The sequence below is a fragment of the Leptonotus elevatus genome, chromosome 17 (assembly GCF_054856555.1).
Source record: "Leptonotus elevatus isolate MCC_2025b chromosome 17, RoL_Lele_1.0, whole genome shotgun sequence".
NCBI classification, from domain to species: Eukaryota; Metazoa; Chordata; class Actinopteri; order Syngnathiformes; family Syngnathidae; genus Leptonotus; species Leptonotus elevatus.
The window spans coordinates 10,048,060-10,065,505 of record NC_141255.1 but is presented as its reverse complement, the minus strand read 5'-3'; the positions used below and the strand labels follow the sequence as shown (position 1 = coordinate 10,065,505).

The window sequence follows — 17,446 nt, the reverse complement described above, 5'->3', positions numbered from 1 at the left end:
AAGTAAAAAAAAAAATAACAGAGCAAGGGATTTTCAACATAGCATATCTGAACATACTAGTTTTCTTTAGAGGGCACACATTATTTATATTTGTACACCAAAACCGAATTAAGGAAAAACAAAAACAACCTGGGACATTATTATTAGCCCCCTTTAAGAAATGACCATTTATTAAGTCATTGTATAAACCACTTTGGTGCAGTTATGTGATTTAACTTCACAGGTGAAGTGCTTAAAATGTAATAAGGTGAATTATGGGATTTCACTCAAGTTCCAGTTTTAAAAAATGGTTTAAATTAAAAGCCTTAGTAGGGGTCATTGAACTGTCCGTTGAGAAATTACCATGGCAAAAACTAAAGAAATCAGTTTGGACTTGAGAAAAAGTATTATTGATGCACACAAAGCAGCAGAAGGATAATGAAAGCTATCAAAGCATTTCCAAATGTCAATAACCAGAGAGTGAAGTATAAACCAGGGATTTGACGCCAGACGCACGGTTCAGAACAAACCTGGCAGAGGGTAGGAAACGAATGTTTTCAAAAACCCTGGAAAGAAAACTAGTGAGAGATGCGTCTAAAGACGCCAGAACTGCTAAGACACTGGTGAATTACTTGGCCACATCAGGATTTATAGTCTTGAAGAAGATAATCACCAGAACTCTGCATAGGTATGGCCTGAGAAGTTGCAGACCAAGAAAAACTCCACTTTTCAAGAGGAGACACCTTCAAGACAGACTGGAGAAGGATTATGCATACTGGAAGCGTGTCCTATGATCTGCTGAGACAAAACTAGAATACTAAACTACCGTAAAATAATCACACGGAATCATTTTACTATTATCATTTAATCAACAGTTTAAATGTCAACGACAGTATCTGAATGTACACAAAAACAAGCACAGGAAAGGACACAACTTTTGTTGTTTCCCTTTTACATGACCTATAACAAAACTAAAAACTTGAACATGATGGAGCTCTTGAATCAAATTGTGCTAAGGAAAACGACGAGTAAATGAGGGAAGACAAACAAATATTATTATTTTTTACAGTCATTGCAATGGAGCTCAATCGGAGACGGAGCCTTGAGTAGATCTTCTTAAATTCTGTGCATGCTTGCGATAGTAATTCTGTTGAGAGACAAGAGAGTTATAAAAAGGGGAGATTTGCAGAAAGGCGCCCTGTGTGTGAATGGATATACCTTTAAGTTGTCATAGTGTCTCCTACTGCTGCAATGTGTCTCTTTGGCTGCGTTCTCTTCCAGGTAAAATACTGAGCAGAGCTCACAGAAATAGCCAGATTTTGTCATGACAAACTCCGTACCTGCCCACCAATAAACAAGACACGAATTGTCAGGAAAAAAAAGAAGGGGAAAAAACACACACACAAAAAACTAATGTGCATTTTGGGTACCGAGAGGGTTGTTGGGTTTAAAAGCTGGCAGAACAAAAGCCGGCGTGCCACATGGAGACTCAGACCGTGATCGTTTCGCTGCGGTTGAAATGAGCTCCGCTGTACGTTTGCCTGCAGAAGAACACAATGGTTACACGATTACACAAAAACAAGTGGCATGAGGCTGTTTTAACTACAAAAACTCACATCTAAGCATGATTCAATTTCTCCCAAGATTTCCTACCAGGCAGCTTTGTGTCACCTCACTTTTTTTTTTCTTAACAAAAAAAATAATCTGAAGTTATGGTTAACCTATTGAGATTTTATTCAAAGGCTAGTGTAAGTTTTTCTGAAAGTAAAAATGATAATTCTATACAATAGACATTACTTTGACATTATGGTAGTTGTTTTAAGTAACCCCAATTTTTTCTGTTCTGTCGGCTAATAATCGTGGTCCAATTAAATAATACATTCCCTGTCATTATTTTTACCCAGTTTTTGCAGTGAACTTTGCACAGGCTGCCCAGCAAATGCAGGTAGCTCTTCCTTCTCCTCTTCCTCCCCCGTTGGTTTCTTCTCGGTCTTCTCCATCTGCTCTTCCTCCAGGCGCACGCTCGGCAGCCGGGAAGCGTCACATGAGGTCGCTACGTCGGTCTCGTCCTGGTTCGCTCCGGTCGAAATTCTCTCTGCGGCACAACATTGTGAAACCGTATACTTCGGTTCATATCACTTTGGCAAAACATCTACCCATGAGGCTAACCAGAAGCGGATCGATGTCGCTTCTCAATTCCGCATCTCAGGATGTCCTCTTCAACGTGTCCCAGCTGGTCCAGTGTCACCAAGGTTGTGTTGTCCTCTACATTGAAGAAAAACCAAACGCGTCACATTTACATGATCCCCCCCCCCGCCCCCTTTATTTACTACATACTAACCCGTGTCGTAGCTACGTTTGCGTTTAGCAGACTGCGAGGTCCCCAGAGCTTCACTTTTCCCATCTTCGTCCTCATCACCAATCTCATCTAAAGTCAGAAGAGTCTGCAAAACGCAACAAATCAGCTTTAGCGACCATAGAAGATGTATGAAAAAAGACAATTCCTCGGTGCACAGCCTTTTCATGTTTTTCAATCATCTATTCGGACGATTACAAATGGGAAGTTGGGTGGCTTAGTTTTTTTTTCTTATTACCTGCTTTGTGAAGCAATCTGCAAAAAAACTGATTGCTTGATTATATGTTTTGGGGCCCACCTGTTTGCTAGTAAATGGCCAAATTGACCTTAAAATGGCCACCTCAAGACAAAATGGCTAACTTATTGTGTGCACTTTTTTTCAAAACAAGAAATTAAGGTACCAAATCATCACTGTCTGTCGAAAACAATTCCAAATTGTCCCCAAGTCGTCTGTTATTCAAGTTGTTGGAAATTGCTTGAGCACCAATTTATAACTCTCTTGGACCTTCGAACGGTCTGAGAAGTGTTGTAAAATGTACTCTTGCTTCACAGGAGCCATGCGGCATTATGTCGCCTCAAGATTTAAAAGGCCGGACGTTTTTTTTAAAGATAATAGCGAGTGAAAAGAGTTGAATAAGTATTTAATTATAAATGGATCACTGCAATCTTTTGATCCAGCCAGAATATCCATAAAATTGGATATGTAAGCCACAAAGTTAAATGTGTGCAAATTCATTGATTGCATCACTCATGGCTCTAAGACCTTTGAAAATACTGTGGGGCGATGACGTAGCCGCCATTGTTTGTTTTTCGAGATATTAAAGGCGATATCATGGGGATTGGTGTGTGTATTCAATAACGGCGCAATCAATTAGCAATTGAACAAGATTTTGGGGTGATATTGTGTTGTTAGTGCGTAACGGCATAGCATTATTGAAGGCCCCATCTGCAAATCTTGATCTATCGTTTAAGATCCTGAGGCCATAATGAAGTCACCTCAGGGTTCAGACAGTCCTCTGACTGTTCTGCCTCTTCGGCTGGGTGCTGCCCGATTGCCTCTTCCTGGTCCAGCACGAGCTCCCCCTCAGAAACATCGCTTCCTGGCGCCCGCTCCTTGCCGGCCTCCTCCATGACCACTTGATCCAGCGTTACCAGCTCAACCTCTTGTCTGCTTGGCCACAATCTTCTGGACCGGTCCCGCTCCCGGCGTTGGCTCTTCTTCCGTTCCTTCTCGGCTCGCCCCTTTGGCTCCGCTGGCTTCTTGGCGACGTCGTCGGAGAAATCCTCCTCTTCGTCGCTCACTTGGTCCAGTGCGAGAGCAATTGCCGCAGGCAGAGTCTCGTTTTTCTTGCCGTCCGGCGAGTCTTCCTGCGTCGTGGACTTGATTTGGGAAAGCTCAGCATCTTTCACATCGGCCTCTTGTTTCTTTTCACATTTTGTTGCTTCGTCTCCGAATTCAGTTTGTTGTCCGTCCGTCTTCACTGAGCCACAAACGCCCGTGGCCCTTCCCTCTTCTTCATCCGGGTCTTCCTCCAACGAATCAACCACTTGATACGCCGCTTCCTCCTCATCATCTGGCTTTACGGGAGACGTCCTGTCGGTCACATCTTCCTTTTTTGGAATATTTTCAGTAGAGAGCAGATCCTGGCCAGTCTCGTCCTCCACAGAGTCCACAACCTGGAAAGTTGCTGCTGCTTCTTCATCAACTGTGTCAATTTTTTCCATTTTTATCCTTTTACCCTTTTTCTTAGGTCTTCCCTTTCTTCCCCTTCCTCTTGTAGCTGGAGAAACCCTTTCCTGGTCCAGGACTTGATAGATGGGCTCCTCTTTTATAATGGCCTCAATCCTCATTGGTGTTTTTTCCTTAGCGCTTTCATGTGACGTTCTCGAGGGAGTTCTCCTCATGGTATCCTTTTCCTCTTGAGCTCTCTTCTCACTAGATGCGTCTTTCTTAGGCGGCCTTCCTCGTTTTCCTCTGGTGGCCCTCGTGGTGACGCTCGTCTCATCTTCCACAGAGTCTACAATGTGGAAAGTGGGCTCATCCTTCGCAGAAATTTGGGTGGTTGGCTCTTGTGTTTTTCCTCTGGTGCTCCGCCTCCTACCTGCCTCTGGTGTGCTGCTGGACTGTCCAACTTGTAAAGAATCCATCACAAGGTACATCTCCTGCTTCTTTGAAGAAGTTTGCACTTTACCCTTGAGGGCTCTGCTTGAAGCGGCACGCGTCTCAGACGCTTCTGGGACACTGCGATCATTCTCAGTGGAAGCTGGCGGCTCTTCGACAGAATCAATCACCTGATATGCTTCTGCTTCTTCCTTTCCTTGTCCTGAGGCCATAGTGTCTTCTTTGCCTAGCTGGCCACCAGACGTCTCCAGAACGTGTTTATCAATGTCAGCTGAAGGTGGATCCGCAACAGCATCCTTGTTTGTTTGGCGGGATTCTGCCATCTGTTCTTTGTCAACGTCTTCCTCCGCCACATTTGTCACCTTGATTTGTCCTCCTCCGTTTTCCTGCTTATCAACTTTAGGTGTAGAAACTGCTTGTGCTTGCTCTTCCTCTACATTTTCAATTTGACTGATGATTTCCTGATCCGCAGCTGCTCGGGGCTCAGCGCCGCAATCTCCAGAGACATCAAGCTTCATGTGGCTGGCTTCGTTCAGGAGAGATTTTTGGTCATCGCCAGCACTATCCAACACTTGATAACTTTCCTTGCTGGCCTTTGTCGCCAAGTTATTTTTTTCGCAATCAGCGGGAGGTAAAATTGGACCTCTCTCATGTATATTCTCTGCCTTTTTTTGGCTTCTTTTTGGGGTGGACCTTGTAGGGGGTGCAGACTTGGACTCAGAAGACAGGCTCCTTCTGGATGAGCTTCTGGTGCTTCTGGTGCTTCTGGACAAGGCTGATAAGGGCGGCACGGAGCTCTTTGACTCTTCTGAGGCCATTGCTTTGGTCCGCTTGGAAGCAGGAAGCGGATCCGCGTGGGGGGGTGATCTCTTGGATGGAGAGGGGACCTCGCTCATGCTGTCGCTCATGCTGTCCTCCAGGTCACCAATTTCATCGACTGTGACAAATTCATCCATGTCGAAGGGTACCTGGTCAAAAAGAATTGCGTTTAAAAATACGTCATTTTCAATATCTTCCTGCCTCAGGACAGAAATCAACATCAAAATTAGCACATTTGCCAATCTTCAACACAAAAGTAAACTATTCAGACAATTGTTTCCATGGTGACAAAAATTACAGTACAAGGTGAAGTACACTAAAACAAAGACTTACCAATCCATCATCATATTCCGCAAGTGTTTCCTCTTCAACGGGGGGAGCCTCTTCTTTAGTATCTACAGTTAATATATTGCCATTGCTCTCTTCTTTAGCTGTTATCTTGTTATTGCTAACAGTTTCGGTCTCATTGCCACCACAGGCTGAAGCTGACAGCGTTCCATCCTCAACCGTTGACAACATTTTCTCTTTATCGTCATGAACCTCAGGAACAGCTGTGGCCACCTCAGCAATCGAACATGCCACTTTCTTGTCGTCATCTTTATCTGCCATTTCTTCACCCTGTGGCGCTAATGCGACCTTCTCGGCGGGTTGTCCAGGATGAGCTGATGGAGCGGTGGGAGACATCAATAGCACAGTGGGTGGACATGCGGCCGGTGGGGCGGCTGACGGAGCGGCCTTGTCCTTCTCAAGATTCACCTTTGCCTCCCGAAGGTGCTGTTTGAGGTTGTTTAAGCTGAAACTAGACAAAAAGGCTGTGATTTCTGGAATGACTTCATCATATCATCGGTTCAGTTATTGGAAATTCTTACCTGACAAAATATTTAACTGGAAGCCTAAGAACGCAAGGAGAGAAGTTTGGGAAAATTAGTCAGAAATTGGTGAATAAATAATCACACTTGCATTAAAAGAGAAGTAAATCTACCAAGCGGTGCAGTCTCTCTGAGAATTTGGTTTAAAATCTTTGCATTTCTCCACCACGCACTCAACTCCTGCAGAGTTGGTCATCTCAATGTATATCTGGGTGGTGAAATAATCATTAAAACAGAGAAGAAGACCTTTCATTTGTCTGAATTTACAAGGAGAAATTTTGCCATTATTGTACCCTGTTGGCCAGAGGGAGGAAGTTGACAAACGTGGCATGAGACGAGACCAAATATAGAACAAGGTGTATGGTCTCTTTCCGGGTCTCAGAGATCTCCACGCACATCAGACGCTCGGCCAGCGACTCCACCTCTCCAACGTACTGAAAGACACACAGCATTCCTCAAGACCAATCCGCAGAACGGCTCCAACGACTTTCACACTATCGACTCACCGAGTTGCTCAGCCGCATCAGCGATGTGTATATGTTACACTGTCAACATAGCAGAAATCAAACGGTCAGTGACGACATCAATAGTTGGTTTTGCCAGTGTTTGTACCTTGCTGCGGTCAGTGAAAATGTTCTCCAGGACAAAGTGCACCGTGAGCTTGTAGCTGCCCACCGACAGCCTCTTTAGGAAGTGACTGCGGACGAAGCGGCAACACGTGTTCCAGGATTTGAATTTCACAAATGCCTGCAAGCCAGAAGACAACAAAGTGTGATGAGCACAATGCCATCCAAACAACGTGCGGCGCCGCAAGTGTCCTCACCCTCCTCTGCAGCGGAAGCACGTGCACATCCGAGTACAGTGACTCAAGCTCCTTCTGGGTCAAAAATGGGCGCACAAGCTGGGCCACATCCTCGTGTTTGTAATACTCTTGAGGCAAGCCCGTCAACATGACCGTTCGCACCGCTGTCGCACCACTAAGCTCAGCCTCGTAAATGCTGTACCCATTTCTGACAGTCATGAACCCTGGAAGAAGCGGACCTCATTGCTGACTCCATATGTTAGCCGTACAGGCGCTTGGGTCAGAAGAAGCGCGACTTACGTGGAATGACGAACCAGGGGGAAATGGTTGGAAACAAGTAGGGCATTTTCTTCAAGGTCAGGTAAAATGGGGAAAAGGTGCCAAACGGAATGCCATTTTCAGTTGTGGGAACAGTCAGCCTGGCAAACGCCTCACTGCTGTCTGGCATGGCTTTTTCAGGAAGTCTTGGTGCTGTGGAGAAATGTACCAGCGCTTTCCTTTAGTGCTCATTTTACATTCTGATATCGACCTGCTGTCTAACCTGAGGGACTTACGTAGTGAAGGACATTCAACTAGAGGCACACCCAACCTATGAAGCTGATAATCAGGACACTGATTGTGGAGAAAGTACCAAACGCCCATGCGATCAGCATCAAAGGGAGACTCGAACTCTACAAAGATCTGCAACAAATAGGTCATATATCAACGACTTTTACATTGACTTCCTCAAACTAGTGACTCCTGAAACTAGTGTTTCGAGACAACTAACCCGGTTAAGGAGTGGCATGAAATTTTTGACACCATCGATTTTCCTCAAAGCTTCCCGGAGCCTGGCGGTCTCGCTCGGCCCGATTTCTTTGATGTAGATGATTTCCGGGGTGGGGCTCCGCGTGTTCTGCAAGACCAAGTAAAAATGGGTGAAAATGGATGTTTGCAAACAAAATTGATCACAGTCGTCACATTTAACCGGGATTGATTCACTTACAACGTTCATCATCTTCATCACCGACTTGTAGAAGCCAGCCTGGAATACAAACCGCAGATTAACATCGCGTCAAGTCGCCCTTATTGCGTGATTGTGTTTCAGCTGTATACCGGCCACATGGGGAGTTGTGTTGCCAGGACGTGCACATTCAACTTAAATGTTTTGAGAATACATTTTCCAGTTGACCCCGCATACACTGCAGCACGCGCGGACTTGGCGTCCATCATTTGAACAAATGCCTGTAAAGGTGATTGTTTTCCAATTACAGTAGACCTGACAGCAACTTCAAGAGACTTTTCATACCTGGATCTGAGGAGGAAAGCAGAGCCTACCATTTTTGCTTGAGGAATTATGTAGATGTCCTCATCAAAGTTGTTGAATCCAAACGGCTTGATCAAATCAACGAGGTCTTGCTTGCAGTAGCTGTGCTCATCATTGGGAAGGTCGGTGATCAACAGCTGCGTCAAATTCAACGGAAAAAACTGCAATGACAGAACATCAAAGCCACTGGTTGGTTGTCTATCTGTCAAAAAGTCCAAGTCCGCTGACATCTTACTTTTTCCGTGAAGCAGGTTTTGGTTTTGAGGCACACTGTAACAGAGGCAAATTTACAATTAAGTACTTGTGAGTGATTTGATGTTGACACATTGGGGCTTACCGATTCTAGTTTTAAACAAACATTCTTTCAGTCTCTCTCCAATGGTGCGGTTTGGATCTGCATCAGAACCGTGTGGTGGCACCACATCCTCCTTTGCTGCTGTGTCATACTTGTGCGAAGGCGGCGCATTCTCCTTTGCTACTGCCCCTGAGCCACGCGGGGGTGCCACATCCCCCTTTGCTGCTGCATCTGAGCCATGTAAGGGTGCCGCCTTGTTCTTTGCTGCTGCTTCAGGTTCGAGCGAAGTCGCTGCATCCTCCTTTGCTGCGGCGTCTGAGCCAGACGGGGGCGCCGCATGGTCCTTACATGTTGCGTCGGATTCATGAGAGATCGCCACATCCTTCTTTGCTACGATGTTGGAGCCACATTGGGGTGCCACATCCTTTTCTACTGCTGCGTCGGAACCATATGGGGACATCACATGCATCTGTGCTGCGTCAGAACTGCACGGGAGCGCCGCATCCTTCTTCACTGCTGCGTTGGAGCCGCTCTGGGCCGCTGCATCCTTCTTTACTATTTCGTCGGAGGCACACTGGGGTGCTGCATCCTTCTTTGCTGCCGCGTCTGAGATGCGCGGGGGCGCCGCCTTGTCCTTAACTACTGCATCGGATTCATGCAAGGCCGCCAAATCTTTCTTTGATGCTGCATTTGAGCCACCTTGGGGTGCCACATCCTTTTTTACTGCTGCATTGGAACCACACGGGGGCGCTGTGCCCTTCTGCAGTGGTGTGTCCGAACCACAAGGGGGCACCACATCCTTCGTCACTTCTGCAATGGAGCCACTCTGGGGTGCTGGGTTGTCCTTAACTATTGCACCGGATTCACGCAAGCCCGTCAAATCTGTCATTGATGCTGCATTGGAGCCGCCTTGGAGTGCCACATCCTTTCTTACTGCTGCATTGGAACCACACGGGGGCGCCGTGCCCTTCTGCAGTGGTGTCTCCGAACCACAAGGGGGCACCACATCCTTCTTCACTTCTGCAATGGAGCCACTCTGGGGTGCTGGGTTGTCCTTAACTATTGCACCGGATTCACGCGAGCCTGTCAAATCTGTCATTGATGCTGCATTGGAGCCGCCTTGGGGTATCACATCCTTTCTTACTGCTGCATCAGAACCACAAGGGGGCACTGCATCCTTCTTTGCTGTGGCCTCTGAGGGTTGAGGGGCCGCTGCATTGTCCTTCGCTGCTGCATCAGACTCAAGCGAGGTCGCCAGATCATTCTTTGCTGCTGCATTGGAACCACACAGGGGCGCTACATCCTTCTTCACTGCTAAGTCGGAACCGCACGTGGGCGCCGCACCCTTCTTCGGTGCTGCATTGGAGCCGCACTGTAGTGCCCCATCCTTCTTCACCGCTGCGCTGAAGCGACGCGAGGGTGACGCATCCACCTTCACCGCTGCATCTGAACCACGTGGGGGCACGGCTTCCTTCTTCACTGCATGGTCAGAGTTGTGTGAAGGCGCCGCATCCGTCTTGACTGCTGCCTCAGCATTGCGTGCGGAACCCGCATCCTCATTCAATGATTCTTCAGAGCCAAGTTTGGATGAGGTCTCCGCCAATGCCGCTTCAGAACTGCGTTGGGGCACAGAATCCACCACCAGTGCTGCATCCGAGCCGCGTGGGGGCACTGCATCCTCTGCCAGTGCTACTTCAGAACCCCGTGGAGGCGCCACATCCTCTATAACTGCTGCTTCTGTCTTAGCTGGAACCACCAAGGAAAAACATGTCAACCAATTACAGTTGTGGTAAGACTGAATGAATAGTTACTGTACTTGTGCATAATTCCATACTTGTGTTCTGAGTACTTATTTTTCTCCTTACATTTGAGTGGAAAAAAATAAAGTTAACAGCCCTGTCCAAAGACCAGGTTTATGAGATAAAAAAAACAAAAAAACAAAAAAACAAACCCAGGACACGCTGGAGAGAATATGTCTCTCGACTGGCCTGGGAACGCCTTGGGTTCCCGCCGGAGGAACTAGACCAAGTGGCTGGGGAGAGGCAAGTCTGGGCTTCACCACGACCAGACTCCAAATAAGCGGTTTTAAAACATGATTTAATCTGCTTTTAAAATTAAACCTTATTGGTGCAATCAAGCATTAAGCTCTTAAAAAAGGTGAGAAAAAAACAAGACAGCAGAGATACAGAGTAACAAACCTTGTTGCTGCACAGCTGTGCTTTCAAGTTCACATGGGTGTTTGGCAGCTGAGTCCTCCATCGGTCCTCCTGCAGGTTCCGCTTGAAGCCCGACAGTCTGATGGTTCTGCTCCTCTGTCAGTAAACTAGAGTCTACTTCCATGGGCTCGGGACACCCTTGCTTGAGCGGAGCTTGCAAGTCGCTTACGTTTTCCGTAGGCAGCGGGTCGCTTTCAACCACTGCTTGCTGTGGAGGTACTGTCACCTTTGCTGGTTGTGGTGCTCTTTTTTCCTCTACCACAGTGTACTGCTGGTCTGCGGTGTCCATCTTCCCAACAACAGTGCCTCTTAGTGGATTCACTGTACTTGTTTCAGCTTTCTGTGCTTCACTGATGACCTTGCAGGTGGGTTTTATCTTAGCCTTCACTGGAACTTTTTTCACAAGCTTGGTAATCTGCTTGCCCGGGACCCTCATCCCTTTGCCTTGAGCAGCAGGCGTGGCAGAGGCACTTTTTAATGTTTGCGTCTTATAGACTTTGGATGGTGCAGGTGGATTTCTAAGACAACAATGCAATTGTGACGTTATAACCTTTTACTTGACGCAGTCACATGAGTCAAAAGTAATGACTTACTTCTTAGGATGGTCCGTCTTCATCGTGGGAGTACTCTTCTGCAGCAGAATACACACATTTGGATTTATCTATAGAGAAGTACCACACAAATACACTGCCAACACACCTACCTTATTTTCCAGAACTGAGACGGGATGTCCTCTTATTTTAAGGTTCCTTGTGTTCCTCAGTTTCTCCGCGTCTTCCTTTTTCTCAAAACACAGAACTGCCTGTGTATACACACGTGCAGTGAAAACAGTGAGACTTGGAAGACACGGTATTCATGCTGATTAATAAATGCTTCAAGCATATGAGGCAAAAACACAACAGAGAAAGCTACCTCTCTTTTGGCTCGTAAAAGGACGACTGATTTGGGTTTTCCATACTGATTGGCGGCAACAACAATGTCCTCGTAGGTGAGAGAACGGTGAACTGTTCCGAGCGTCACAAAGGTTGGCACGGAGGCTTTTACAGGCTGTGCAAAGGTGAAGAAGACACTTTGAAAGAAGTCAGAAGAGAAGACCGTACCTTTATTTTGCAATCCCATGCACCAAACCTTGGTCTTGGCAGAGAAAGCTTTCAGCTGGCCAGAGGTGGTTTTGGCTACCACTGGCTTTTTTTTGGCTGCAGAAGAGGAGGCAGCTGTGGATGTCACAGTGGCACTTCCTCTGGAAGACGTTGAAGGAGTCGATTTCATCTTTGCCAATTCCGCCAACAAGGCGGGGGCCAGAGTTTTCACCATAGTCTCCAAGTCAGACTGCTTCGGCACTGACTGGACAGCTGGATAGAAGACAAAGTAGTTAATTCACATGAGCTTTATTGTGTCGCATGTCTGTCGAGGATGGCAGACCTGATGATTCCAGAAGCATCTTTGCAAGTCTCTCTGCCTTGGTTGATGTCTGCTGGCTCTTCTGCGGAGCAGGGCTCTCTTTAGGGGATGGCCGTCTTTCGCGGCTTCTATTTGGTGACGAGTGCCTATTGCGGTGGCTCTGTAACGATGACCGCCTGCGCGACGATGACCGCCTGCGCGACGAGGACCGCCTGCGCGACGAGGACCGCCTGCGCGACGAGGACCGCCTGCGCGACGAGGAACGCCTGCGCGACGAGGAACGCCTGCGCGACGAGGACCGGGACCGCCTGCGCAACGAGGACCGGGACCGCCTAGGCAACGAGGACCGGGACCTCTTGCGCGACGAGGACCGGGACCGCCTGCGCGACGAAGACCGCCTCTCATGAATCTTTGACGACAAGTGACCATCTTGGCTGCGCCTTGGAGGGCGCCTCTCGGAGCTTCTAGAGTGCGGGCGAGTGTAAGAACGAGACCTGGAACATTTACAGAACGACAATGTCAAGCCTAAAATAATCCAGTCCACCATATAGGTCAAAAATGCGACAGCACCTGTGTTTGTGTCTGGAGCTGTGAGGCGAGCGGGATTGAGTCCTCCTCCTCGTCCTCTTCTCCCTTTGGATCTCAGAGCTGTGACGGCGCCGGGGAGAGCTGGAGCGGGAAGATGAGCGAGCCCCACGATGGGGTTTCTTACTCTGAGACTGTGGGTTGGACTTAGACTTCTTTTTGTCTTCATCCTTGCAGTCATGCAACATTTCCCCATCCCATTTTGGATATCTGTGTGGTACCATCAAACATCTCTGATTAGATAACTTGTGTGATCAAGGCCCAAGTTTTACCAGACTACAGCAAGGTCAAACATCTCAACTTCTCAAGAACAAAATAATTTTGTTTGTGTAAGTAGACAAGTTAAAAAAAAAAAAAAAAGACCAACTGCTTCCGAAGAACTTTGCAGCTCTCAAGGTGAAGGTTGGTGTTCTGGTGAGCGATCCAGTCCTAGTAGGCAAAATACAGCAATTAATGAAAGGAGCCGTAAGCATTATAAGATTCACCATCACAGCTTCCACAGGACATTTTGATATTCCTCCAGATTCCTAAAAATACTTTTTTCCCCAGGATTCAAAATAACAGACACACTAAAAGTATGCTGAAGAGCAACAAGTCCACATGGCATCATTCCAAGGATCCCCAGTGGGGTTTTTTCTCCAAATGTCCTTGTTGCCTTGTTCTGCTACGCCTGGAGGTCATAGTGGGATCAGGGGGAAAAAAAGCCCATCGCAGGGAGGGAATAAGTTGTTGGGAGTCCACAGGTCAATGCAAAATGGGCGTGGCATTTTTTTTTTTCAAAACCTGATGTATCAAATATTAGCCAAATGTTTGTCTATGAGTACAAGTGTTGATGGGATAAACATCAGAACGTTGAAAACAGGAAGATAAAAATGGCAAAAAAGTTTTTAAAAGGATTCTCCATAGTCATCGTTGCTGGTTTCTTCCGTTGCTATTCAAACGATGACATCCAATTGGTCGACAAAACACAGGTCCACATCAAACATAGCACAAAATGTAACAAACAGTGTTACGTACAAAGTGTGATCGAAAGACGCACGCATCCAAAGCGAGAAAGAACAAGGGGGGGGGGGGTGCACTCACCTTCATCTGGGCGCACCCTTTGTTACACAGAGAACACGTGTGTGGAAAGACTCTGGGCGTGGTCGCCGCATAGTCCAGCATCATGGCTGCTGTCGGCAAACCCTTGAAGACCGACACCTGCACCGGGAGCAGTTGCGGGGGACGTTCATCGCCGGCGAATAGCGGAGTTGTTGGTATACTTAAGATGCTAGGGATGGGGCAACCAGTCGGGACGGGTTGGAACTGCTGCCACGCCACCTGTGCAGACGTGGGTAGTGGCAGCAATGGCTTCTTATTGGCCAGCTGTGGCTGGGTCTTGGTGGCCTGCTGCTTCTTCTTGACTTCCAGTGTCTTCTGGTTGGACTCTTGCTTTAGTGGCTGCCCTTTCTTGATATTCGACTGCTGCACAGGCCTCTTTGGTTTTTTGGACTTGTCTGTAACAGCTGGAGCTTCACTTATACGCTGGTTGCCACCGCTGCTGCTGGCAATGTCTCTTCCAAGGACTACAAGAACGGGTCTGGTGGGATGGGCAGGACGAAGCACGGGGACTGACTGTTGTGATTTTAAGGTGGGCTTCGGCTTATCCTGCACTCGTTCAAAAGCAGCGGGTTTCGAGGCTTGAGGTTGGATGTCTCGACTCTCTCGAGCATCTGAGTCTTTAGTCGGCAAAGAGTAAGGGGGGAACGTTGACTGTGCACTCGTCGGCGCTGGTTTGACCGGGTCGTGACTTTTGGGAGGGGTAGATTTCAGGATTGATTTGAAGAAAGAGCTGAGACTGTCCTTCGGGGAAGAAGGTGTCAAGTTAGCGCTGCTTCCCGCTTGCTGCACCGGCGGCTCTGGACTGCGACTTCTTCGGTCTAAACTGTTTATTGTAAGTAAATTATCGCCCTCAGCTCTTTTAGCTCTGGTCTCAACATCCTCCTCCAACCTGCCAACGTACTTGCTCGTATGTCCATAGTCAATAACTTTACTCGACTGAAGAAGAGACGATGGTGTGTCTTCTCTTTTCACCTCCGCCAGTCCAGGACCTCTCCAACTGTCCCCACTAGCAGGGCCGCCTCGGGTGGGGGCAAGTTCCCGAAACGGTTTGGGCCGATCAGCAGCCGAGGCCTTCTTGGCCTTCTGAATGCGGATTTGGCGCAAGATGAAGGGCAAGTTGGCAGGGGTGATCTGATCTTCAGGGTAGGAGATAAGATGTTCCAAATCGTCCTTTTCAAGTCCAAAACGCACGAGGATGTTGGCGGCAGTCTCAGACGTATATTTAGGTTGAGCGGGCTCAGAAGATTGGGCCACATCAGGCTTGCCGCAATCTTGGCTTGGAATGGAGCGGCAGTTGCGATCATCCTCACCGGCGGCACCAAAGAAAGAACGACCCCCTGATCCGGACGGCTGATAATAAGAGGTGGAGGTGTCATCAATATTAGTTCGGTCATAATTCGACAAACGATTGAGAGATCCACCACTGCCGTCAAAATGTCTGCTGCTATTTTGGTAAGAGCTTGCTGCCATACCCGGGGAGAGGAATTCTTGCCTGCGAGCATCTTGGTCTAAAGACGGGAAGTCTTCGTTGGTCTGGGCTCTTTGTTGGGGCCGATAATTGGGCACCAGTGAAGGAATCTGCCTGCGAGCATCTTGGTCTAAAGCCGGGATGTCTTCGTTGGTCTGGGCTCTTTGTTGGGGCCGATAATTGGGTACCAGTGAAGGAATCGCCTGGCTTTCAGAAGCCTGCGATCGACCTGCAGGCGAGCTGAGGCTGGGTCCAAGTCCGACAAAAGACAGCCTGTGGGGGTCACTCTCTGTCTGTCTTCTTTGGGGCGCATAAGGGTTATACATGGGATGGGACATGGCTCCCTGTGTGCTAATCAGGAACAAGCTCCCGGCTACTCCGCCAAACAGGTGGCTGTTTGAGGGGGCCTGGAGCTGGAGAAGCGGTACAATGCGTCGATGTCAACGCAAAGCTGGAAAAAGTTACAAAAACAAAATGAGGTTACTGCAGGGAACTGGACCTCTTCTCACTGGACAGGAACGCTTTCTTGGTGGGAATGTCTCATCTCGTCCACTCTGCTTTTCCTTTCGGATACAGTCGCATGGTCATGGTTACTTCCTGCTCGTCTCTCGCAAAAAATGACACACATTTGAAGTAGTACCAGCATCATGACACACAAATCCTAACATGATTTATTGGGTTGGCTTAAATGCATATTCAACAACCATCACACGATGTGCCATGTCTTGAAAGACAGATCACATCTATTCACTTTTTTGTTGAATTATTCCTTAGACACGTGTTATCAATTACCCCTAATTGTCCAGTACTTTACACAACTAAAATGCCAGTAGAAGAGTGGAGTAAAATGCAAAACAACGTAAATGAAAGGATTAAAAATAAAAATAAAAATAAAACGTGCTGTGCTAAAAGCTTGTAGTTCAAATTGTCCGTGTTGTGTTGTGTTGCATTGCGACGTTCACAGGCCCGACATGAGGACTCCTCTCTGCAGTTAACGTGATAGATGGACATGGCCTAATAGCCTTCGTAGGTGCCCCCCCAAAAATGACACAAAGTTACACCATTTGGTTAACAGGGACAGAAAACAGAATTACAGTACTTTGATGTAAAATCGATGTGCTTGTTAAAAACGGTCACCATGCCCGCTTGTTGACAAAAGTGCAGGCCTCTTTGCTTCGGACGATACAACTGGATGATTGTCCAAACATCACAACACAAAACAATCATGATAATGTTCAAACTAAATCCCAAATAAATTGTTTTTATGTGTTTACCTTTGCTTTACAGTAGTAAACGTTGACGCTCGTGTTCTACGCAGCGACGTTGCTAGCAAGCGCTAGATTGTGTGACGTCACCAGCAGCGGAAGTTTGTGAAATTGAGACGCTAGCTTCCTTAATTGTGAAAAATAATTCGAACTACCTAATAAATGTATTACTTTTAATGTCGGAATATATTCAATGTTGTAAATTCCTTGGAAAGAAGCCATGTTTTACAACATTATATAACGAGTTCAGAATATACATTCTCTCAATCAAGTTATCTGACAAAACAAAAGGCTTTGAAAATAGAGATGGAGATTTGCTCTAATTTACTTATATTTTTATAATTTCTCAAGCCCCTAGTATGTTGCGGGTCCGTGTCTCTTTTGGTCATTGGATATTCGTTTGAAAACAGATATTTAAAAAATAAATAAAACCTTTTTATTTTCGTTTTAAAATAGAAACACCCAAATTGAAATACAAATCGATTTTCTCGTTTGGTTGTCTGGAACGAGCAACTAAAAGCCTGATATAATAACAGTTTGATTATCAATTTTTATTTAAAAAACGTAAATAGGATACAGAACGAGGCACAAATTGAAAAAACGGCTCGTATTTTTGTTTTCGATTCCGGAAGTTGTCACCATGAGCATTTCTCCTACTGGCCAGGAGATGGCAATCTTGTGTCTAAAAATATATCAATTTTGTATGACCATATTGCAGCATAACCTTTGGCTGTTTTTTGTTTTTTTCTTTGTTTAGTATTTTAACTTTTCCTTTTAAAAATAATAATAATATTTTTTTCTTCTTTGTGCTGTATTTGTTCATGTTATATTCAGTTCGCTAAAACTTAATGGTATCTGCTTT

At 46.7% G+C, this 17,446-nt stretch overlaps 1 protein-coding gene across 4 annotated transcripts; it reads right to left on the bottom strand.

Annotated features, from left to right (window-relative positions):
• Positions 1-825: 825 nt before the first annotated feature.
• Positions 826-16,671, bottom strand: LOC147159725 (uncharacterized). Of its 4 annotated transcripts, XM_086058836.1 has the most exons (32): positions 16,594-16,669; positions 13,834-15,770; positions 13,118-13,179; positions 12,736-12,960; positions 12,187-12,659; positions 11,893-12,116; positions 11,677-11,811; positions 11,468-11,566; positions 11,358-11,395; positions 10,747-11,282; positions 8,591-10,294; positions 8,489-8,523; positions 8,265-8,414; positions 8,043-8,171; positions 7,933-7,971; positions 7,717-7,842; positions 7,502-7,628; positions 7,248-7,418; positions 6,969-7,171; positions 6,758-6,892; positions 6,652-6,690; positions 6,439-6,579; positions 6,259-6,353; positions 6,146-6,169; positions 5,610-6,075; positions 3,332-5,425; positions 2,321-2,423; positions 2,149-2,244; positions 1,880-2,074; positions 1,410-1,520; positions 1,198-1,319; positions 826-1,126 (listed from the first exon to the last, which is right to left on the bottom strand). In XM_086058836.1, exons 2-32 carry the CDS (start codon positions 15,655-15,657, stop codon positions 1,064-1,066), a joined length of 9,984 nt encoding a protein of 3,327 aa, XP_085914962.1. In that variant the 5' UTR covers positions 15,658-15,770; positions 16,594-16,669; the 3' UTR covers positions 826-1,063. The 4 variants fall into 4 exon arrangements, with proteins under 4 accessions (XP_085914962.1, XP_085914960.1, XP_085914961.1 ...); XM_086058834.1 differs by having other exon boundaries at positions 11,677-12,116; XM_086058835.1 differs by having other exon boundaries at positions 11,358-11,392; positions 11,677-12,116.
• Between the last annotated feature and the right edge of the window lie 775 nt (positions 16,672-17,446).

What these genes read in the sequence shown, in the direction of transcription:
- LOC147159725 (XM_086058834.1), bottom strand. Translation starts at nt 15,657, where the DNA reads ATGTCCCATCCCATGTATAACCCTTATGCGCCCCAAAGAAGACAGACA. An exon ending in CCAGTTAAATATTTTGTCAG is followed by an intron (nt 6,076 to 6,145) that starts GTAAGAATTTCC and finishes CTTTTTGTCTAG; the next exon opens with TTTCAGCTTAAACAACCTCA. An exon ending in AAGTTCACTGCAAAAACTGG is followed by an intron (nt 1,521 to 1,879) that starts GTAAAAATAATG and finishes GTTCTTCTGCAG; the next exon opens with GCAAACGTACAGCGGAGCTC.